Raw genomic sequence first — 22,678 nt, 5'->3', positions numbered from 1 at the left:
CCGCTATCGAAGTCAACGGGCTGTTCTGGTGTTAGCGCAGGTAATTCGTTGGCCCTTTTCTTCTTTTCCCCACTCCTTCTCTTTTTGCTGCACCTCTTTGTGTCCGCCCCCTGCCGTTTCTCTCTCTCTCTCTGTGCACGCACGCACGCGTGTGTGTGTGTGTGTGCGTGTCAGACACAACTCAAACGACCGCCTCTCTTTTTTTCTTTGTCTCTTTCTTGTATTTCACGCAAGTGATTCTTTCCACCCCCCCACCCTTGCCTCTCGGATGGGCCCAGCACCTCCGCCAGAGCTGGTGCGCCGCACCATCGAGGCGTGTCGCGTTGTTCTTCAAGAGGTTCGCCGCAGCGTTGACTCGACAGTCACAAACGCCGCAGTGAAGGCGGAACTCCGACGTGGAGTGAGCGCTGCGGAGTCAGCACTGAACACGGCCGAGCAGCTCCTTACCGCGCCGTTGCACCGCAGCGGCGCTTCCAGGAGGACTTCGGCTTCCGCGCCGACACTCCACGTTAGAGAGGACACCGTTACGCTGTCGGCGACTACGGTCGCACAGCTGGCAACCAACGCCGTTGGCTCGCCAGTGCTCCAGAGCAGCATCGCCTCACGGGACGACAACACGAGCAGGGAGGAGAGGCACTTATCCAACTCGTCTCTTAGGGGTGGGGGGACGGTCAGCGCAACGCGACCTGTTGGCACGGCGATTGATCCAGCCGGCAGCCCTCAGCTCTGCACCACATTACAGGACGCCGTCATCTGGAGCTACCTGCTCAGCACCTTCTTCTGGAAGCGGCGGAAGCTGACAAAATGTAGTATCACCGCTCTGGAGCTGCTGCTGCGCGTCGTGCCGGTGCCATCAGAAGCTGTCACTCTCATCGTGGACCTGGCAACGATGGGCCCCGAGGGCAATGCTGGCGGCGATGGCGTGCTCGAAGGGGGCCCCGTGTCGCGCCGGTCGAGCCACGTACGTCTTTACGTTGCCGCCTGCGTGTACTACGCGCTGTCTGAGTGCGTACTGCAGAGCTTTTCTGAGCCAGCCGTTCAGATACGCGCGTTGCGTCTGCTCAGTGAGTTAATCACTAGAATCCCCGGCTCACCACGCTGGAGCGGGGTCGGTGCGGGCAGTGCAGGACACGAAGTAGAGGCCAATGGCTCCATTGTGCGTAGCTCCGAGAGTGTCACCGTGGATATGGTGACGTGTTTCCGCGGGCGCATTGCGATGCGAGTCGTCGAGTCCTGCTTCAAGGCTGCAGCAGAGGGGATGCAGGACTCTGTGCGGTGCGAGGGCCGCGTGGCGCTCCACGCAGCCGTGCAGCGCGTTGTGTACAACTTCGTCAAAATGCGGATGTACAATGGGAAAGTCAGCGACCCCGATGGCTGCGCCGAGGCACGCGCGGCCTTCTCGACTGATACCATCCTCTCCGACTACACAGTTGATGTTGATAGCAACGAACCCTATACCCGGATCAACTTCGTGCCTTCTGACAAGGCGGAGGTCAGGTTACCGACTGGAGTCCTCACCGGTGCCCTCCCGATTATACCGGCTGCCACTGCAGCGACGCTCCACGTTAGTGGCCAGACTTGCAGCGTCGCCGCCACGAAGCTGCGGCGAGACGAGGAAGGAGGCTCCAAGAGCGGCAGGGAGCCGACCGCCGCCCCATCGCCGCTGTCCGTGGAGCAGTTGCGGTGCTCAGGTGATGAGAACAGCGGCGTTGTGTGTGTCTCGGACGCCCGGGCGCCATCACCAATGCACTTAGTGTCCCGTGAGACTCCCACGTTGTCTGCGCAGCTCATAAGCGAAGGGTCATGCCTCAATGAAGGTGATTCAGGCTTGTTACAGTCTCCGGCACAATCACAGCCTCCTGGCACTGCAGCTGCCAACATCGCTACGTCGTCTTTGCTCGACGTCCCACCATCGCCTCCCCCGCTGAACCTTTCCTTTGACCCACATAAATTCTTCCCCAATAGTGTTGATGAGTCTCTCGTGCTGGATGCGTTATCGACGCTGAACACCGCTGATGGTGCCCTTCCAAGTTCGCTGAAGGACCTGCTGATGGTGCTGCGCCGCATGTGCCGGCACGCGTCACACCCGTGTAGCGGCACTCTGAGCGACGCGAACAATGACGTGCGAGCGCGCGATCTGGGGTTGCGGGTGCTTGAGTGTGTGCTGGACGGCCTTCCCGTGGCGAACTGCGAGCGGGAGCACCGCTGTGCAAAGTGGATGTCTCTGGTGCTGCATGCTTGCAAGTACGAGCTGCTGGGTTGCATCGTCAAGAACCTGGCTATGGCGACTCCGTTCACACTTTTTGAGCGAGCTGTGCACCTGCTCGGGATGCTGTTACGCAAGTTGCACTACCACATGGCGCGCGAGCTGCACACGCTGCTGGGAGCCTTTCTTCTTCCGCTGATGGCTTCGCAGTACGCTGGGTTCCGTCAGAAGTACGTGGTGCTGTCCATGATAAAGCAGCTCTTTGCAGTACCGCACCTGTGCATCGCATTCTTCATAAACTACGACTGCAGCCCCGCCTTCGACCCTGGCGCCGAGTACGGCGGCATGTTAGAGCTGCTTGTGGAGTACGTGGTCAAGATGACCTTCCTCGATCACGTTGACGAGAACGGTGACGTCTACCCGTGGCTTTCATTCGACCAACAGCAGCTGCTCCGCAGCGAGTGCGTGGTAGTTATTTGCACACTGATGGCTTCTCTGTACAGGTGGATCGCCGAGGACCCGCGGGAGTATGCGGAAAGCCTGCTGTGCAATACCCAGAAGGACGCGCCGCAGCGGCAGCAGCAAGGGGGCGGCGGCACCATCGGTGCGACTGAATCGTCTGAGCTGTACGTGGTGAACTTGGAGGCAGACGCGGGAGTCGATCCGCACCCACCGCTCACGGGCGACCATTCTGCTACGGCGGCTGCAAACGGCAAAGAGGGCAAAGAAGGAAGCGACAACCCAGGCGAGAGCAAGTTCGACAACCGCAAAGTGGCGTTGACCCTCAGCGCTCTCTCTGGGATGACCCTCCCTCACTGGAACAAGTGCCACAACGTCATGTACCACTGGAAGCACATCCACTACCTCCTGCATGACAAGCGCATCCTCCAAGAAGCCGTGCAGCGCATTAACGCGGGTCGCTGGAGGGAGGCAAAGGAATTCCTGGAGAGCCGCGGCTTCACGACGGCCTTGGCGCCTAGTGCGGGGGAACGGGCTGACCCGACGAGTGTCGTCACTGGTACGTCAAGCTACGCCCTTTTCGCTCGATTCCTCTTCGAGTACCCCGGCATCTCGCGCGAAGCGCTCAGTGCGATCTTCGAGAAGGTCAACCAGAAGGACGGTGCTTCGCGCATGCTGCTGCTAGAGTACCTTCACTGTTTCGACTACAAAGACGTACCCATAGATGTGGCGTTGCGCGATACAACGTGCAAGTTCATGTCGTGGGAACGACCAACATTTGAGGCGAAGGTGTGGGAGACGATCCAGGAGTGCTTCGGCAACGAGTATGCAAACCAGAACCCCCACTCTATCACGGCCCGCGACGCCGATGCTATGTCGGGCGTGTTGCTCTTTCTTCACTCCAACTTGCACAACGTGTTGATGAAGAACGAACGAATGCAGATGTCGCAGTTCGTGCGAGACGCGAACGACTGTCTCGAGTTTCCTATGATGGTGGAGGACCTCCGAGCCATATTCAATCGCGTCTTGCAATGCAAGTGGGAGCTGGACACGTATGGTCGCACACCGCAGGAGGCAGGGAGGGAGCGAACGCTGGTGCGACTGTCGACAAAGATCAAGATGGTGCGGGCAGCGCAGCAGAGACGGCAGAGCACCGCCAACAACAACACCTCCATCACAAACTCTAAAGGGTCGACAGTGTCGAGGGGCTTGTCACCTGGTGGTGGTGGTGGTGCTGGTGCGGTCGCCACGGCGGCGACGACGAGCAAGGGCAGCTTAATCGTTGACGCCGACCCGGAAGTTCTGTACGACGTGCTGCAGGGGACGGAGGAGAACGACGATAACCTTGGGCACACCTTCTTTTCTGTCCCAGGGTCGACAGCTGCGAGGATGATTCCAAAGGCTGCGGCTGTACCAAGCCCAAGTGCGTCCCTAGACGGCCGGACGCTTCAGATGTGGAGCAGCGACGATATGGCCCTGCTGGACAACACGATCCCCGCCTACGCTGAGATGAAGGACGGCCTAAAAACCAAGGAGCCGCAGCACCACGCATTTCACGAGGCGGCTGCCGTATACTTGCAGAAGCTTGAATCTGTGCATCGCGTGTACTGCATCGAGGGTGGGGTGTATCGTCCTCAGCCGTACATTTCGCCCTATTACGCCGAACACGTGCGACAGATACTGCTGCTCACGTATCCGCATGTCATGTCATGCGTGTATATGGGGTTCCGTGTCCTCGAGGAGGCACCAATTTCCCGCAAGCTGTTGGATACGGTGCAGGTCACGTACGACATTGCCGCCGCGTTTGTGTTGAACCTGCATGACCTGCGTCCTGCGATGGAGGAGGCGCTACAACGGTATCTGGATGATAAGCGAGTGTATCGGCTTCTGCCGCAGTCTCGCGCCACGTTCGTGCCGTTCTTTCTGAACGTGCTGTAGAGCGGAAGGCGGGGCGGTGTATAGCGATGATTTTGCAGTTCTGTTGGCATGATGCCTGTTACCCCCACCGTGTGCGCGTAGTTGGTTCGCCTTCTTCTCCTTCCCGCCTCCCCCCCCCTCACCCCCTATGCACAACCCTCCGCAGCTGTCTGTCACCTGCGCCACTGACACCCGCGCGCGCTCTCTCTTTCGGTGTCTCTCGCACACCAACAACTCAGCTCAACCCACTCTCTTTGTCACGGGCTCCGCCATCTGCAGCAGCGCCACCAGCACCAGCTAAACAGCGAGCCCATGACTGCTTTCTTTCTTGTCTTTCTCTTGCTTGATGCACTTCGCCGAAAGTTTATTTCCCCTCCCCCTTCGCTTCTCTCTGGCTCTCTGTCTTTTGCATTCGACTTGCTCTTTCTCGATTCCTGTGCGGTGCTCGATGTGTGCCTGTGCATGTGTGGCTGTGGACTCTGAATGGGGACGCGTTATTCACTGCTGCGAGAGGAACTTTGCGCACTTCGCGCTCTCTCTCTCTCTCTTTCACTCACGGGCGTGTGCGTTCTTTCGTCTTTTGGCTCTAAACAGTGTCGCGCTCACTTTACTCGTCCTGCTCACCCCCCCGTCCGCTAGCGGAGCAAAAAGGGGAAAAGGCGATGGCGTACAGGACAACCACCGCAGTCAAGCGAGGACGCACCAAAGGCGCAAAGAAAAGAGAGCAGTTCAAGCGACTCACTCGTGATGGGAGGTGGAGGAGACAGCTGCGCCATCACCAGATCTTTTCTTCTCTGAGTTTCTTTTTGAATTCTTCGAGAAGGACGGACGCTTTCATCTACCCCTTTCCCCCGCCGCACTGCCCTCAAGGGGGGATGAGGAATGCAGGTGGTGGGTGCGGGCTTGTGAAAGCAACGGACTTCGACAGGTGCCCCCTATTTGCGCTCTATCGAAGGGACCATGAAAAGTGAAGCGATAGTAGTAAAATCGCCTGCAGTTGCAGTGGCACCAACAAACTACTACTGGCCATCCTCTGCCTAAGGTAGCGCGCACAGATGCACATGAGGTCGACGCTTGGCTGCTTTGCTTCATTGCACATGCATTGCTGTAACTCTACGTAGGGGTCGAATGGGAAGGGGGGAAGAGGAGCCCCCTCTCATCAGGCGAAGATGACTGCGTGCATGCACACATCTCTGATACCTTTAACGCGCGCGCACACTCTCTGCACCATATCGTCTCTCTCTCTCTTTTCGCTTGATCCCACTTTCCGCCTCTCGCTGTCAATCTGCATTTTTCCTGAGCTTTACAGCACCCACACCGAAGATTGCCCCACTCCACGCGCCTTTTCGAAGGGGCATCCACAAGAGCACCAATACAAAGTACGCACGCACCCTCCTTGCTACTTCAGCGTGCGTGCGTACTTTGTCTTCCACCACCCTGCCTTGGCTACTTTTCTCTTTCGTCGCCTTTCCCTGCCTTGCTGTTTTTAGCGTCGTGTGCTATGAGGACCGCATCAGGAGTTGTGCCCGGTGTATTTGCTTCGCCGAGACTTTTCACTTCCCTCGGTGGGCACCACGTGCTGCTGACAGAGGAAGTAGTCTGTGCTCTGTGACTCCGTGCGGTATGTGCGGGGTGTGTGTACTGTTTTGTGCGCTACTCTTTTTCAGTCTGTGTTTCTTTTGGTGGCGTCAAAAATGGCGAACTACACATACATGAACCCAGACGAGCTGGTCGAGCTGCTCGACAAACCTGATTCGTTCGCCAAGGTCGCTGTGATAGACTGTAGGGATAGCGATCGAGACTGCGGCTTCATTGCGAATTCGATAAGCATGCCAACGATCCGCTGCTCGTCGGAGATGTACGAGGGGCTTGCCAAGGCACTCTTTGACGAGAAGAAAGAGATCGCCGTCTTTCACTGTGCGCAGTCGCTCATACGGGGCCCGAAGGGAGCTAACCGCTTCGCTTTGGCACAGAAGAAGCTCGGCTACCCCCTCCCTCTCGTGTACGTGCTGCGTGGTGGGTGGGAGGCGTTTTACAACATTTATGGCCATATGCGCCCAGACCTCATGTATGTGTAATGGATGAGGAGCAGCGACGCCACTTGTGCGCGCAGTGCAGCCGTAGGGGAGAACTGCTGTGTATGCGGTGATGAAGGCGTGGAATCTGAGGAAAGCGATGTGGTGTCGCTGTTGGCTTTTCCTACGTGTATTATCACCTTTTCTCTGATTGTGACTGTTGCTGCTTGTGTGTGTGTGTGTGTGTGTGAGCGTGTGAGCGGGGGGAGCGTCGTGCACTCATCAGTTGTGGTGCGCAGACGGCGGTACCCCGGTACACGAGCGAGCCTTTGATGGCCGTATGTGTGGCTCCGTCTTCTGCTCCTCCTCTTTTCGGCTTCGTCCCCGTCCATTTCGATGCGCCAGCGACGGAGAAAAAAAGAATATGGCGTCGCGGAATTCCTCCAGAGTTGTGCCGATCGACGAAGGGTGGGAGAGGGGGGGGGCGGTGATGCTGCGTTGCGCCTCTCCGCCTTGATTGCCTTGGGTCTTGCCCATACTTGCAGAAGAGGCAGCAGCAGCAGCAGCGGTCATTCCTCCGCCGATAAAAGACCCCCCTCCAAAGTGCATCGTGCGACACGTGAGTAAGCCGCCGCATTTGCCTTTTGTGCCTTAAAACTCCCGAGTCGAGACGTCCAGGTGGAGCAACTCCAACACACGTTTTCTCCCCCTCTCCATTACACCACATGGTCCCTCGCAAGTTAAGAGGACGCCGTGACCCTGTGCTTTCTCTCTCTCTGTTATGATCGTGTAAGGTGCGCATGGCTGCGCACCTCCTCCCTAACTCACCTTTATCTCCCTTCCTCTTTCCTCTTTCCCTCTCTATCTGACCCCCTGCCACGCACTTTTGTTTCCTCTGTCTTTCCGCCTGGGAGTGAAGCGACGGGTGTGTGGGTGTCATTGCTGCTGCTGTGGGAGCTTGTGCGCGTGTCTTTGCCTTCGCTGCCTATTGCGTTCGAGTTTTGTTGTTGCTCTCACGCACTCGCTGCCACTGTTTGTTCTCTTTTTTCCCGTCCTTTTTCTTTTCCCCTTCCGCGTATCCCCTCCCCCCTGCGCCTTCACTGTGTGCTCTTCTCAAAGATGAGTCGAGCAGATAAGCAACAGCACCAGGAGCACGTGGTCGGCACCTCTCGTGACACGAGCGTGCGTCTGTTCGCCTTTGCCAACACCCGTCCGAGCTACCAGGTTGTGTTTGCTCCAGAGAAGCCGCTCATTATTCTAAAGTCAAAGAAGTCTGCATCTCCGCAGCATCCGTGCCTTCAGTGGGAGTCGCTGAGCACGCTGGTATTTCAGGCTCGGCCCAACACCACGCACGCCATCTACGTAGCCGACACCACCAATCTCAGCAGCGTCACCACGTATGATCAGGAGGAGCATGTCAACGGTGCTGCTGTCGGCCCGCTGCTGAAGCGGCTCAGCAACGCCATTGCGCGGCTGAACCCACACAACGCCACCATGGTAGCGGCTGGAGTGTCGGGACACCTCGCGATGAAGTACGTGCTTGTGGGAGAGAAGACACTGGGTCACCATGATCGACTCGTGCAGCGGCTCGTGCTCGTGTGCCCTACCCCACTGAGTTCCCTCACCGCCATGACGAACGCCGTGGTCAGACGTCCCCTCGTGGACGGTTATCAGCTTCCAGATATAGTTGTGCTGCTCAAGGAGCAGACAGAGGTTCTTGCGTGGTCTGCATGGCTGACCGCGCTGCAGGACGTGCATCACCGCATCTCATCCTTTCATATCACCACGAACTTGGCGCCGTCCCTGTTCGCGGCCATCGCGCGCGAGGCGGGACTAGCGGAGGCGGACGGCACGGTGGCCGACGTGCACCAGCGCTACGCGGTGCCGCGCGTGTATCGGCTGGACTTCGTTCTAAGCAAGCAGACGAAGAGCGTGGTGCAGCTACCACGGCTGAGCCCGCTCGACACACTCGGCTACGACGATGACGCGGGTGAGGATGGCGATTTCATAGAGAGCGTGGATGAGGCTGTTGCTGCTGGTAGTTCCGTAGGTGTTGATGAGTCTTGCTGTGGATGCGGCAGCGAGGGCTTCTGTGGCAACCGCGGGCACGGAGAAGAACGAACAGAGGGTGAAAACCACGGCAGTATGCTGGTGAGTGGTCTTCACGGCCTCGCTAGCTGGTGTGATCCGGTGCGTGTCGTCTTGGAGGGCCGTGTGCTAGACCTGCGGGCTGGCCTGGTCGGCACGACGGACGGTTGCGTGGAAGTGACGAACTTGCTGGAGAGGGTTACAGCGGACTCAGCACTCGCCGCGTGGCACGCGCGAGCCGTGTCAGCTAACCAAAAGGCGAGGCGCCAGAGGCCACCTGCAGTGGCGGTCGCCGGTGCGCTGACCCGTGACGACAAGGGCCGCACAACGCTGCGCGCCGAGGAGGTGCGACCACTCACCAAGGCGGAGGCGCGGTACTCCATGATGGCCGGCAGCTCTCTAGAAGAGATTCCGGTGCACTATAATGCCTCTCGCATTGCACACAGCTACGGCGCTCTGCTGATTCGCGGCCGCAAATGTGCGTTGGCGCGCACTGTAAAGGGTGCGGTGGACGCACGCATGCGTATTCCTTTTACGCCTCACAGCAGCGCCGAGGAGTCTTGCGTGGACTGCGCCGTGCGCGCCCTTTGCGATGCCTGCGAGGTGAGCAGTGATAACTTTTTCCTGCCGAGCTACTTGCCACCCGTCACCTTCTACCCCACAGCGACCGCGGACGATGCCGGGCCACGTTGCGTGACCATCTATACTGCCTTGGCGATCAGCCCACCTTCACGCGGCGTCGCGAGCGATGCCGTCGAGGATGTGCCAGAGCCCGAGGAGCCGTACGACTGGGTGACCTTTAGTCGTGCACTCACGTTGGTGGAGACGGAGGTAGAGCGCGAGGCACTGCAGGAGGCACAGGTCCACTTGAAGCGGGCGCACAAGGCTGGACTGTACACCCCCGTCAAAGGATGCGGGCTCTTTGGCGAGGGTGTGAAACCACGCAGTGACGGCGAGGCTGGTGCTGTGATCTCCAAAGGAGCTCTGACAGGCATACCAGCCGGGGCCGCACACCGCCTCAAGACGCTGGCTGGAATTGAGTTTTACGTGATTGTGTGCCCTGGTGGTGTGGCCGCTGAGCTGATGCCACTTCTGACTCAGGCGCTGCACACGACCTGTTCACTCGCATGCGACACAGAGACGACCACCTCGCCCATTGAGGACATCGCTGCAGAGGCACAGAGGCGCGGCGAGCGGCACGTCTTGTTGTTCCTGGGCGGGGACGACGACGCCGAGGCCTTCTGCGAGACACACTTACTGTATCTGACAGAGGAGAGGCATGCAACGGCCCAGGTGTTCACGGTGCTGCTGCCGCAAGTGGCAACGTCGATAGTTGAGCTTAACGACGGGGTGCTCGCCTCCGAGGTAGAGGCGCGACTGGAGACTCTCCTCTCCGCAGTGCGCGTCTCGGATGCTCTCCTCACCATGGTGCCGCTGAAGGAGCTTTCCCGCACCGAGCACATTGTCCTGCAGGTTTGCTGCAAAGCAAACCCTGACCTCATGCTCTTCGACAGCTGGGAGGCGCGCTGCCCCTTTACGCTGTGCGACCACACGCCAGGGGGGAGCGGCAGCGCCAGTGACGTGGGCGCGACGCCGATCCTGAAAGAGATGAAGGTGCGCACCCCCGCTGGTGTACCTGTTGCCCCTGCCTCCCTCGCCTTTCTCACCCACGCAGGAGCTCTGGACTGCTTCTATGCTGCGGGGGAGTACCGCCTGCTGCTTCTGCAAGGAGACGTGTGGGTACCCACCCGCGGCTCGACCCAGGGCTTTGTGTACCTTGACCTTGTGTCGCACTGTCTGGTAGTTGAGCCGGGCAAGGAATGGACGAGTGCGAGCGACGCAGGCCGAATGAGTGAGCTGACGCTGCTTGTGTGGTGCGCCAACGACGCCGCAGCTGACGCGGCTGCCGTGCATGTGGCTACGCTGGAGAAAGAGCTGCAATGGAGTGAGGCGCGGGATGGCTCTGACTGGCTGTTAGCGTATGATCCCCTACCCCAATGGGAGTAGAGTAGGAGAACAGAGGAAAATGGCGACACCACTCTGCTGGTTTACGTTCTTGCCAGGTGTAGATGTGTTCGTGTGTGCGAAGTATGTGGATGCGCCGACTCCCTCCCTCCCTCTACTCTCTCTCTCTTTCGAGTTGTAACGAAGCGCTGCGGGGCAAAGAGGTTGGCTTGTGTTTTTCCTGCTGTTGTGAGGCAACAGCATCGCCGGCCGCTCTCTCTCTCTCCACGGCATTTTTTTTCGTTTTCTTTTCATCATTAAATCTCTCGTGTAAACGTGGTGTGGTGGGGGCGATGGGGAACATCACCACCACTTAGGAGGCAAGCACATAAAAGGACATGAACTCGACAGGGACTCGGATAGAGAGGCGCGCTACTGCACGGTGCGCGTCGACATAGTGTAGACATTACCACTTCAGTGTGTGTAGGCGCTCTGCTATTAAGATGACGGTGCACTGCAGACTCACTACCTACCCCCTTCACCTCAGCAGCAGTGCCGCTTGTGCACGCATTGAGACGCATGCGCGTCTGCAAAAAGGGGGAGGGGAAGGGAAACTTGGTTCTGGAGGTGAGGAGGTGGTGGATAATGTCCCCCCTCCCTCTCTCTCTCTTCTCCACTGTGCCGATGTTGTGTGTCCCCAATCACTACTGAGTAGTCGCCTGTGTTTGTTTGTTCTTCGTTGTCTCGTCTTTGCGGTTATTTTCATGCTGGGCTTGACTAGAGGACCATTAGTCGTCGCGGTGGGGAATAACAGCTGTCGTTCTCCCAGCTGTCGTGGTGTGCCCCATCCTCAGCGTCGCTTGCGGCCACTACGCGAGCCATGGTGGTGCATCTCCTGTGGATCATCAACCAATCCGGCCAACTCATCACCAAGACGGCCTTCACGAGCCCGGACAACATCGGCGAGCTCGGGGCCAATCCGGATATGCAGTTGACCCTATCCAGCGTTCTCTTCTCCACCTGCGGTATGTCGCAGCAACTGACACCGAACGCTGACCCGCTCGACAGCGCCTGCATGACCCTGATCGAGTGCAAAGAGCACAACATCCACGTCTACGAGACTCCGACCTCCGTGAAGTTTGTGCTCTTTTCCGACAACCGCACGATGGAGTGCAGAAAGCTGTTCAAGGAGCTCCACGCCCTGTACGCGGAGTTTGCGACCAAGAATCCATTTCACACGGTGGATGATGCCGGTATTGGCCAGCCCATTCGCATTCCTGCGTTCACTGAAGCTATCCGGGCAACGGTGGCCAAGTATCAGCGTGTATGAGCAGATACCCTCACGCTACCAGCGCATGATGCCTTGCTTGTGTGTATGTGCGCGGCCTAGAAGGATACAGAGAAGCGACAAGCTCGTCTGATTTGAGCTAGACTTGCCTTCCCTCTCACAGCGCTGAACAAAGTGCGTGTACCTGCCGGGCGGCTACTACGGACCAACAGAGCTGACCTTGAGCCTTCTCTGCATGCTCTCCCTCCCTCCCATATCTGTTGGATTCATTGCTGCTGACCTGCCCCCCTGTTTACCCCTTATCTCTTTTCCTTCGCTGGATTCATTGGTGGCTGGGGTCGCGGTAGTGGTGGCGGGAGGTCAGGCTAGTCGCACACTTGTATGCCTCAGAGTGTGTATCTTCGTGACCGTGCGCCCTTGTGCGTCCTGCGTGCGGCACCGAAAATATTTCTTTCGCAAGAGAATCGCAGAATAGGCGAGGAAGCCTTCAGCGGGCCCCTCCGCTACAGGAGGAAGACACGCGTATGACGTGAGTACACACACGCACATCTCTTTGATATGCTACGCGTCCGTGCGGGGGAGGGAGGGCGCAAGAAAGCGCTACTGGCACCGCCCCTTCATCTTTTTGTTGCCCGCACCGTACCCTGACGAAGGTCGTGCACCTCACACGTGAGGCTCACTCTGATGCGCAAGACTGTATAGAGGCGTATCCCACGCACTGCATTCTCGCTTTCCGTTCTTTCGCATTTGCATTCGGCGCCTTTTTCTCTTGAAACTCCCCCTCATGACGTCCTCGTACCTCTCTGTCTCTCTCTCTCTCTCTTTCTCGCTGCTTCTCATCCCCCATTTGCTTCGCTATTTTCCGTTCTCTCAACTATACGTGCGCTTGTGTGTGCCTTTACTTCATCTCCCCATCTATCGCACAACAAAACGCAATAATTGACGCACACACACACACACACACACACGCGTTGTACGCGCGGACAACGCCACCTCGGTTTGATTCCCTCCCCCCTTTCTGCTCTGAATGTTACCCGTTTGACCTCCACTTCAGCATTTCGCTTAGTTCTTCCTCTTCCGCAAGAATGACGAAGTTCCTGAAGCCCGGTAAGGTGGTGATCGTGACGGCTGGCCGCTACGCCGGCCACAAGGCGGTGATTGTGCAGAACTCCGACGCTGCGACGAAGGAGCGGCCGTACGGCCGCGCGCTGATCGCTGGCATCAAGAAGTACCCGAAGAAGGTTGTGCGCGGGATGAGCAAGCAGACGATTGCACGCCGCTCGCAGGTTGGCGTGTTCCTGCGCGTTGTGAACCACAAGCACTTCCTGCCGACCCGCTACAACGTGGACATGTCGAAGGAGCTGCGCGGCAAGATCAACGTGTCTGACGCGTCGAAGCGCTCGCGCTCGAAGAAGCTGGTGAGGCGCGTGTTCCAGGCGCGCTACAACGCCGGCAGCAGCGCGTGGTTCTTCCAGCGCCTGCGCTTCTAAGCAGCGGTTGCACGGAGAAGGCTAGGAAGGGTTTTAGGGAACGGCTGATTCGGCGGCTTGAGAGCACTGAAAAAGTGCATGGCCGTCTTCTCTGTTCCTCGCTACCCATCTGAGAAAAAGCGCCAACTTCTGACTGCTGCAGCGCACTCGCGTGAGGATCGCCATGCACGCCTGCCTTTTCGCTCTTTGTGCCTTTGCCTAAATGCGCTGTGCTCCTCTTTTCGTCTCTGTAGTTGGCGCTCAGCGTGATGCACGCTTGCGTCTCTCCGGCTCTCTCTGTGTGTGCGTGTTTGGCTGCTCTCCCGCAGCAGCTCCCTGGCGACTTGGGTGGGGGTGGGGGGTTGAGGAGGAGGAGGAGGATAGACCCACACATGCGTACAGTGAAAGAAACAAAGAAGGAAGGGTGAGTGCAAGCGCGCTGTTACATGTGCGCTTATGTGCGATTGGAGCGCAGTGTGGCGGCGTCGGAGGCTACTGTGCAGCAAACGGTCTTCTCATGGTGTGCTTGCGCGTGGAATTGCGAATGCATCAACCGACAACGGAGAGGTGCAGAGGAGGAGCCGAGGCAGTACACACGCACACGCCCACGCACGCGTGCTGTTGGAGTGGTGGGGGGGGGGCAGTGGGAGAAACGAAGGACGAGCGAGCGAGCCGCTTACGTGATGCGCAGCATGGCAGGGCATTTATGCTGCACCTTCAAAGTAGTGGATGATGCCACTTGCCGTCAGCATCGTCCCTTGAAGCGCTCGCACGCCTCTCCTCCCCCTTATCTTTTCCTCAGCCAAGCGTGAGGTTTCTCTCTCTTTTTGTGTGTGTGCGGTGATGACGCCCTTTCTTTTCCTTTGTATCATGGCGGTGTTGCTGCTCGTGTGTCAGCGTGCGCGCTGATGTGCGTACGCGCGTGCGTCTCTCCATCGTTTTCTTCGTTTTTCTTTGCTCGTTTTCTTCTTTCCGCGCTTCAAAACGCCAAGAGAGCAGGAAAAAAAAGGCTAAAAAGGCAGAGGAAAGCCGGAAGACGAGCACCGGGAACGGAGGGGCTGGAGAGGAGGCCGAATCTCAGGCCACCCTCTCCTCTCGCACTCCCCCTCCCCCTCTTGGCACAGCAACGGCGACACCTGTCCTACTCGTTTCTTCTGCCATCGCCTAGTCTTGTACTCAGCCAGGTGGCGCACACCTCCACGTAGTGGCACTTGCGTGACTTGTGCGTAGGTGAGTGTGTTTCTCAGAGGTGAGTGCGTAAAGGTGTCAGTCAGTTCCTCCCTTGGTCTCACATCAGGACACAGGCTGGTCTGCTGATTCTGAGGGAAGCGATAGCCAGTGATGCGGTGCGCCTTACGGGGTCTGCCGATGCCACTATAGGTATTCGCCCTGCAAAAGGTGAGCCGTGATGCACTTAAAGCACCGTTTCGGAGCTTACTCAGTGTAGGCGCTTCTCCTCTTCCCTCTCTGCTTGCGTGCCTGCTCACCCCTCACCCTTCATCCATTGGCTTCTGCTTCACCGCATCGCCTCTCTTCTCTCCTTTGCGTCGTACTCGCGGCGTCTTTCTCGTGTAGGCCTGTGCCGCTTTTTTCGTTTGTTTCTCTGCTTGCCCCTCTTCTGCGCACAACACCGTATCGGGCCGAGTGCCAGCACGCCTGTCATGCAGGCGCAGGTGCGGCTGCACCGGCTTCTCCGCCGAGCCTGCACACCCGGGGTACTGTCGAGCAATCAGGTCGGTGTGACGGTGCATGCTCTTCGTCAGTTGAACCTGCTCGATGTCTCCTCGCATTCGCCAGAACGTAGTACTCTCCCTATCGTGAGGCACCTTTGCAGCGGCGCGGACGCACGCTCGCAGGCAAACCTGCTGCACGCGCTGGCTTCCGCTGTCAGCGAGAGCCACAGCTGTCGTACTGTGGTCCACCAAGAGCTGCACAGCACCGTGCAGCTCGTGCAGGCAGCGTTGCTGGAAGTGGCCGACACGCTCACTGCCACTGAAACTGTGTTGGTAATGGAGGCGCTGTTGAAGCTGATGCCCTACGTCGGCTGTGACGCCGGCACGCCGCTCGTAAATTCGCGGCTGGTGGAGGAGGTTCGGGAGCGGACGATGGCGCTGGCAAGCGTCGTGGAGCGACCGGTAGACCTGCTTGGCGTGACGCGGGTCGTTGTCGAAGCCACCTCCTCGACTTCCGCTGCAGCGAGGGATGGTGTCTATGGCGGTAGGCCGTCTGTGAGTAACTTTGCATGGGCATCGTTTTCGCTCGAACACATTTTGCGCGTGGTGCAGGCCCGTCTCAGCACCTTCAGCAAGCAGGAGCTTATCTCGCTTGTCGACGTGCTGACAGTGCGGCGATCGTCGGTTTCAAGTGGCGACGTTTCCCTCCCTTCACCATTTTCATCCTCTGCCCCATTGACACCGTTCCACCACGAGAAAAGCCGCGGTGCTGCTGCTTCGATGGAGAAGCATGCTGAAACAGCGGCCGACACGACGTCGGCGACCGCCGATGGTGTCATGTTACTCGACGCCAGTCGTCCTCTTATTCCGGATATACTTGCATGCGCACTCACCACTGTACCGTCACTCTCCATCTCGCAGCTGTGCGCGTGGCTCACGCGCCTAACAACGCTCCGACTCACAGACAACTCTCTCCTTCTGGCTGTTGTGCAGAGTTTGGCAAGCGCCGATGTTCAGTACTTCACAATACCTCAACTGACTAGTGGGGCAGGCGCGCTCGCAAATCTTCTCACGCTGACCTCGGTCCCAGGTCAACCATGGGCGCATGCTGAGCTGTGTATTCGCCTTTACGCAAGACTGCTGCACTGCCTCTCTTCAGCGCTCTACGATGCTGATCGACACGACCCTGAAGTGGTGCACCACGCCCAGACTCGTTTGCTACCGCTACTCGGCACGATTCCAGAGGCTGCGCTGGATGACTACCTCGACAGCGCCATGCCAAAAAGTATGAGGCGTGTCGACTTGGGTTTTGGCGATAAGTCGAAAGCGGCGGCACCAGACACCGCAGTACGGCCACACTTTCTTAGTGTGTGTGCTACGCTTGCAGGCGCCATTGAGAAGACCGCGGCGGTCTTACTCCGCTCTATTGCAGTGCTGCCCCCGCGCGAGCAAGCTCTCGTCGCTGCTGCCGTCTTTTACTGGCGTGTCTACACGCCCTCCGTCGCCGATATGCCAGGTGCGTCGACAGTGGCAGTGGCTCAGCAACCTTCCATTCCCTTTGAGCAAGAGTGCCAATTTTCTCTCAAGTGCAGAGATGTGCTGCATCGCTGCTCTCCGCTGACGCTGGACGACATGGCGCGCAAGCACCGCGCCTTGTGTGGGCTGATCATAACTTGTAGCGCCGGCTTCACGGCGAGAGATTCGGTGTACGTGCTCAACGAGCTCGTCGTGGCGCATTATACCGATCGTGCTTTGCAGGTACTTCACCAGGAAGAGCAGCAGCAGCAGCAGCCGCAGCATCAGCGCCGTCTCTCGTCTTCGGCAGCAGATTTGAGCAGTGTGCCATGCACCCAGCCTAGCTTGCTTGTGTCTGTCGTGCGTGTAACTTCGGAGGAGCGGCAGGTTCTCATGAAGCTGCTCAACGACCAGCTGCAGGGACCGCTGCTGAGCGCTCTCGGGGAGGTACACACGTCCCAGCTCGTCCGCTACCTGTCGTCTCTGTCGAGGATGGGTGTGGGCGCCAAGGGGCCCTACCGTGCAGTAATGCGGCACCTGAATGGCCGCTCTCTATCGAGCTTTGAGCAGGTGAGTTTGATGGTGGTGATGGCTCGTCATCACTTAAGGTCTCGTCGCGTTGTGCACGAGGTCATCCGTGCTCTGCCGGAGCTTGGCACGGCTCTGAGTACTGCTGCGAAGGTGACGCTGCTGAAGAGCCTCGGGCAGGTGAATGGCCAGCAATTTGTCAAGGCGCCGTACGACGAGACCCTCCTTCCTGGGAAGTTTTTCCCCACGTTGGAGGAGCTCCCACGACTCACGTTTCTGCAGCTCGTGTTCTGCTTCAACGGCCTCATTGAACTCCGTCAGTACGAGAATCCAGCGGCGCAGGCGGTGCTGGTAGAGATCAGCAAGCGCCTCTGCACGCCGCCACTTCGGCCAAGCGACTCCCTCCGCACCATCAACTCCGCGACGGCGCTGGCGGAGTTTCTCGCGTCCCTCTGCCGCTTTGGGGGCCCTGCGGAGGGGGTCTCAACAGCACTGCTGCTAGAGACGCTGCAGGCGCTGGAGCAGCGGCTCGCCACGACACGCTCTCTCTTCGTTGACCTCGCCCGACTCAATTGGTACTGGCCTTGTGTGCAAGAGTACTTCCACCTCTCTTCAGCGCTGTGGAACGGCTGTGCATCGTCGAGCCATGGTGCGCGGCGAGATACAACAGGACCAATAGTGGAGCAGTGGTCTTTCACAACGGACGAGTGGCTCCGTCTGACCAGAGCGTTTGGGCAGCTGGTCGGGACAGCCGGCGCGCGCGTCGCAGCGCGGCTGCAGGACATCGCCAAGTCTCCGAGTCTTCGACCCAATACCTTCCTGTGGTGTCAAATGGTGTGCGGACTGCGGTTCGGCGGAATACCACCTCGTGGGAGTGCAGAGGAAGTGCGTCTTGTCGAAAACCTCGAGCAGAAGAAGATGCTGCCGTTGCTCAGCAACCCGCAGCAGCTACTCGACATGACCGTGCTCGCCCTTCACTTCACCTCGGAAGGACGAGATGCAGAGGCGATGCCGGCACTGCGGTTTATTCAGAAGAACATGGCTGCAATGCAGGTGCAGGACTGCCTGCAGGTGTGGTGGTACATCTCCCAACTGTTGTCAGTGTCCTCATTGCCAACCACCGCTACGTCATTAGGCTGCGTGACGTCACCGCGACGAAGCGAGGTTGATAAAGTGCAGGGGACAGGGACTAACTTTTCCTCCGCCGTTGTGGCACCAGTGTCGGAGAGAGCTCGTTTCGTGTTGCAGGAAGTGCGTGATGCTGCCAAGGAGCAGGTGCTCCGCGGAGAAAAGGCAGTCACGCAGAAGCTCAGCGTTATGGAGAAACGGCTGCTGAAGTCTCTGCAGTGAGCCTTCACGGGTGCACCCGCGCACACGTCCGTGAAGGCTCACATGGTTGCATTAGCGTACGCATGTGCGTCTCGTGTAGGACTTTCGTGCAGCGAGGCGGGCGCCCCCCTGCGAACATGTCACGCGAGCTACATCGACAGCAACTCAACCATCGCCCCGCACGCACACGCCCGTGTGCACCCCACTAAGTGAGTCCTCTCGGTTTCCCTTCTCATTTTATTTTCTAGTTGGTCATACGCTCTGCAGCCATCGTATGAGAGCCGCTCGTCACACAAGAGCAGCAACAGCAGCTCGAACAAGCTAAACAGATGTGTGACACAAACGTGTGGGCCCCAGTTTGAGGCGGAGGGCAAGCGCATCGATGGAGACGGGTGACGGGGTCTACCCCCTGTTGCCTTCCCTTTGTGATGAGGGGGTGGAGTGTGGTGTATTCACTTCCCCCCTCCCCCCGCTCCCGGCGAGCTGACGTGCTGGCCTTCTTAGTTCCCCGCAGCAAGCCGCCGCACCACTCTTTCCTCTGTGTAGGAGACACCATTCTCTTCCATTTATACCACTTAGACCTTTACATGCATCACTGTGTGTGTGTGCCGCCGCCCATGGAGCCTTGCTTACGTTAGCTCCCACTGTCTTTCGTCTACTCGCTGTGCGTTTTCTCTCTCTCTTGCTCCCCTTCCCTCTTCTCCTTCCTCGTCCGCTTGCCTGTATGGGTGCCGCGTCTGGACATCGCGACACCCATACACCCACCGACCCCTCCCCCCCCCCCCCCACCACACACACCTCAACACGAGCCTCCCGGTGCAGAAAGTTGTCCCTGCCGAGTCGCTCTTTCATCCCCCTTCCACTGCCCCTGTTCAGCGCAACCCGCTCTCCCCCCACCCCGGCACAGACACCTTGCTAGTCGGCGAGATGACGAAGTTCCTGAAGCCCGGTAAGGTGGTGATCGTGACGGCTGGCCGCTACGCCGGCCACAAGGCGGTGATTGTGCAGAACTCCGACGCTGCGACGAAGGAGCGGCCGTACGGCCGCGCGCTGATCGCTGGCATCAAGAAGTACCCGAAGAAGGTTGTGCGCGGGATGAGCAAGCAGACGATTGCACGCCGCTCGCAGGTTGGCGTGTTCCTGCGCGTTGTGAACCACAAGCACTTCCTGCCGACCCGCTACAACGTGGACATGTCGAAGGAGCTGCGCGGCAAGATCAACGTGTCTGACGCGTCGAAGCGCTCGCGCTCGAAGAAGCTGGTGAGGCGCGTGTTCCAGGCGCGCTACAACGCCGGCAGCAGCGCGTGGTTCTTCCAGCGCCTGCGCTTCTAAGCAGCGAGCGGTGCGTTCGTCACTCCGAGGCCTCAGCAGTAGCAGCGGAGGTGTGCAAGTAACTGAACAAGGGTGGGGCAGAGGGGGGTCCAGCAAAGGGCTCTCGTACTGTTGTGTCTCGATCCTTTTCTCGTTCTCTGCCTCGTCGGCGTCCTTCGCTCTGCAGTCTTTCCGTGTGGGTGTGGATATGTGCTGGGGCAGACGCCACTGCACAGGAGTCGCAACTTTTGCTTTTTCATTCTTTCTTTGTTTCTCGTCTTGAGCTCGTCTCCTCGCCGCCTTTCCTCACTCGCTCTCTCGCGTGAGGAGCGCCTGACAGTCGATCTCTTTCGTTTCATCGTTTTCATGGGTTTCCAAAGACAGACCAAAAATCGTGCGAGGCAAACACCAAAGCCGGCGAAGAAGAGGCGATGGTGAAGGGCAGGGGTGGAAGGCGAAGCGGAAAAGGTCGCACCTATTATTTAACGACAGTGGTGCGCAATGGGGTTTGCTGTTGTGCTCCCCTCCCTTGTGAGGCACGTGGATGTGGCCGTCGTATCTCCTCTGTTATTCTCTCTTGCATGTCATCCCAGGCCTTTCTCGCTGCTTCTGCTTTTCGCCGCACTTTGACCTTCTTGCCAGGCGTAAGTCCTCTCCATGTCCGCGGCCGCCTCCCGTGTTGTGTGCTCCTTGCCCGTACTCTCCAACTACGTCGTACTTACCTTCTCTGGTTTTCCTTACTTGCGGACATCTTTACTGCTGTTCTCTTCTACACCATCGTTGTGCGCCACGCACCGTTCGAAACGGGAGGAGCACATACACGTGTGACAGAGAGGCTGCTGTGCTTCGAGCAGTGTTGCGAGGGGGAAAAAAAAGGCACATAGAAAAAAGGGAGATTACACATCCAAGCGGCGTCCCTCCCCCTACGCAGTTGAAATCGAACGGCGTGTTTGTCGCACTTTGCCGCCCATGGGGGGAGGGGAAGGTACTCATTCGACACACACACACACACACGCTTGATTCACCTGGCGATACACTTCACGAGCTCGTCAGTGTTGCGCGCACCAACGAAAATTTTTCTCCTCTGAAGGCATTCACCGCCACGCACGCCTCTTCAGTTCTTTGTTTTTATTTTCTGTGAGGCAGACGTATCGCTTTCCCTTTATGTTGTTAGTTCCGCGCCGCGTTTTGTGGACTCCTATCATTCCTCCTCCCCTCCCCCACACCCCGAGGAGAAGCAAAGCACAGGCACGCGTGTATACCTCATAGGGCGCCGCGTGTGGACATCTACCTTGACTCGTTTCCCCTTCGCGCGTGCCTACGCGTTCGTTGGTGTGTGTGCGTGTGTGTGTGTGTGGCACTCCTCCCTCCCTCTTTCTGTCGGTGCTGAGCGCAAGTTTGTACGTCTTATTTCAGCTGCCGCTCCCCCCCAACACACCTAAAGAAAAGTATTAGATCGCTTTCTCGCGCTTTCGTATTCGCCATGCCAGAACCCCTCGTGCCAATGTGCGGCACGTCCGCGGAGAAGTTCTTGGGCAAGCAGGTGTACAAGAACAACAAAATAGCCCAGAACATGTTCTCCAGCGCCACTCGCAAGGACAAGAAGGTCATGCTCCCCCAGACACTGCTGAAGGGCCTCACCATCCAGAAGCTGTGGGACAACGTGTTTCAGGACAACACCGGGTTTTTAAAAAAGTACCACGACACGCGCAATGAGTCGAAGTTAAGTGTCGGCCAGTGGGACTACGCAGCCGACCGCGGCAGCGGCTCACGCTTCGTGTCGCTTGTCGCCATCGTCGAGGTGCCGCGCGCCGGCACGCCGACCCCTCTGAACCAGGCGCACCGCTTTGCCTACGTCACCACGCCAGAGGGAAAGCTAATGCTCGTGTACCAGATATCTTCTCAAACCCCTGAAGTGCCGGCAGGCGGCTCCTTCCGCACCGAGGCGTACTTTGAGATCACCGCTGATAGCGCCGACAGCGACTGCTCCATCGCTATTTGGGGGAACTGCCGCAAGATGAGCATGTCCTTCTCCGCCATCCAGTACATCGCCACACCGCGTGCCATTAAAGAAATGACGTTGGCGTATCGACAATTGGTAAACATGGTTAGTGAGGAATTTTGCGGAGGCGCAGCCGCGCCGGCCGACGACGGCGGTGTCGTGTCCGAAGGCGACGCCGGCGACAGCGGTGCCAGCAGTGGTGATGGCGGCGGCCTTGGCTCTGTCTTCCATGGGGCATTGCTGGTGCTGGCGGTGCTTGTCACACTACTTGTCTTCAATAGCACTCGCACCATGGCGCGCACTTCTCATCTGGCCATGACGATGCTGAACCTGGATCGCTCATTCTGGGAAAGCTCCCGCGTCGGCGGCCGCGGTCCCACTGCCGAGAATACGAGCGACTGGATGTGCGAAGAAAAGGCGCTGCTGATTGCCGCGAGGGAGGCGCAGCTTCAAACGATGCGATATCGCTGGATGGAGCAACAAGCGGAGATCGACCACCTGCAGCACACCGTCTCGCTTCTGAAGTGGATGGCCTACGTGCAGATGGCTGCCGTGGCTGTGGCGCTGGGCGGGTTCGGCTACTTGCTGAAGTGCCATTTGGACTCGACCCCAGAGTCGTCCTGAGGACGCTGACTCGCCGATCGTGCCATCTTTTCCGATGTTTCACTCTCGCCTTCTCACACGTGGTTTGCGTCCGTGTAGAAGGAGAGAGGGTGAGGAGGGGAGGCGTCTGAGCGTCGAGAAGGTCGTAGGCCGAGGTAGGACGTCGCTGCTGTACTTCTTTTCTTGTTGTTGTTGTTGCGTTGAAGCAACCGTGGCGATGCTATACTGTGCCATGAGCACCGCTCCAGGTGTGGGCTTTGTGTTGCCCTTCCCTCTCGCCTGACCCCTTGACTCGACAGCTTCCCTTATTTTCTGCGCTGTTCTTTCTTTT

General features: G+C 58.4%; 8 protein-coding genes across 8 annotated transcripts; all 8 read left to right on the top strand.

Annotated features, from left to right (window-relative positions):
* Positions 1 to 268: 268 nt before the first annotated feature.
* LPMP_322890 (hypothetical protein) lies at positions 269 to 4,603 on the top strand (the record flags this gene model as incomplete). Its single annotated transcript, XM_010703672.1, has 1 exon — positions 269 to 4,603. The coding sequence occupies one exon, from the start codon at positions 269 to 271 to the stop codon at positions 4,601 to 4,603; it is 4,335 nt and encodes a 1,444-aa protein (XP_010701974.1).
* Positions 4,604 to 6,276: 1,673 nt separating this feature from the next.
* On the top strand, positions 6,277 to 6,660 carry ACR2 (As/Sb Reductase; the record flags this gene model as incomplete). The annotated part of the gene is made up of 1 exon (XM_010703671.1): positions 6,277 to 6,660. One exon carries the CDS (start codon positions 6,277 to 6,279, stop codon positions 6,658 to 6,660), a length of 384 nt encoding a protein of 127 aa, XP_010701973.1.
* A 1,056-nt stretch (positions 6,661 to 7,716) lies between these two features.
* Positions 7,717 to 10,692, top strand: LPMP_322870 (hypothetical protein; the record flags this gene model as incomplete). Its single annotated transcript, XM_010703670.1, has 1 exon — positions 7,717 to 10,692. One exon carries the CDS (start codon positions 7,717 to 7,719, stop codon positions 10,690 to 10,692), a length of 2,976 nt encoding a protein of 991 aa, XP_010701972.1.
* Positions 10,693 to 11,509: 817 nt separating this feature from the next.
* LPMP_322860 (hypothetical protein) lies at positions 11,510 to 11,959 on the top strand (the record flags this gene model as incomplete). The annotated part of the gene is made up of 1 exon (XM_010703669.1): positions 11,510 to 11,959. The coding sequence occupies one exon, from the start codon at positions 11,510 to 11,512 to the stop codon at positions 11,957 to 11,959; it is 450 nt and encodes a 149-aa protein (XP_010701971.1).
* A 1,043-nt stretch (positions 11,960 to 13,002) lies between these two features.
* On the top strand, positions 13,003 to 13,407 carry LPMP_322850 (ribosomal protein L27, putative; the record flags this gene model as incomplete). Its single annotated transcript, XM_010703668.1, has 1 exon — positions 13,003 to 13,407. One exon carries the CDS (start codon positions 13,003 to 13,005, stop codon positions 13,405 to 13,407), a length of 405 nt encoding a protein of 134 aa, XP_010701970.1.
* Positions 13,408 to 15,047: 1,640 nt separating this feature from the next.
* Positions 15,048 to 18,452, top strand: LPMP_322840 (hypothetical protein; the record flags this gene model as incomplete). The annotated part of the gene is made up of 1 exon (XM_010703667.1): positions 15,048 to 18,452. One exon carries the CDS (start codon positions 15,048 to 15,050, stop codon positions 18,450 to 18,452), a length of 3,405 nt encoding a protein of 1,134 aa, XP_010701969.1.
* A 906-nt stretch (positions 18,453 to 19,358) lies between these two features.
* LPMP_322830 (ribosomal protein L27, putative) lies at positions 19,359 to 19,763 on the top strand (the record flags this gene model as incomplete). The annotated part of the gene is made up of 1 exon (XM_010703666.1): positions 19,359 to 19,763. The coding sequence occupies one exon, from the start codon at positions 19,359 to 19,361 to the stop codon at positions 19,761 to 19,763; it is 405 nt and encodes a 134-aa protein (XP_010701968.1).
* Positions 19,764 to 21,225: 1,462 nt separating this feature from the next.
* LPMP_322820 (hypothetical protein) lies at positions 21,226 to 22,368 on the top strand (the record flags this gene model as incomplete). The annotated part of the gene is made up of 1 exon (XM_010703665.1): positions 21,226 to 22,368. The coding sequence occupies one exon, from the start codon at positions 21,226 to 21,228 to the stop codon at positions 22,366 to 22,368; it is 1,143 nt and encodes a 380-aa protein (XP_010701967.1).
* Positions 22,369 to 22,678: the final 310 nt, after the last annotated feature.

This window comes from Leishmania panamensis, assembly GCF_000755165.1.
Source record: "Leishmania panamensis strain MHOM/PA/94/PSC-1 chromosome 32 sequence".
NCBI lineage: Eukaryota > Euglenozoa > Kinetoplastea > Trypanosomatida > Trypanosomatidae > Leishmania > Leishmania panamensis.
Note: the sequence above shows the minus strand (reverse complement) of the source record. Positions and strands in the feature narration are given on the sequence as shown.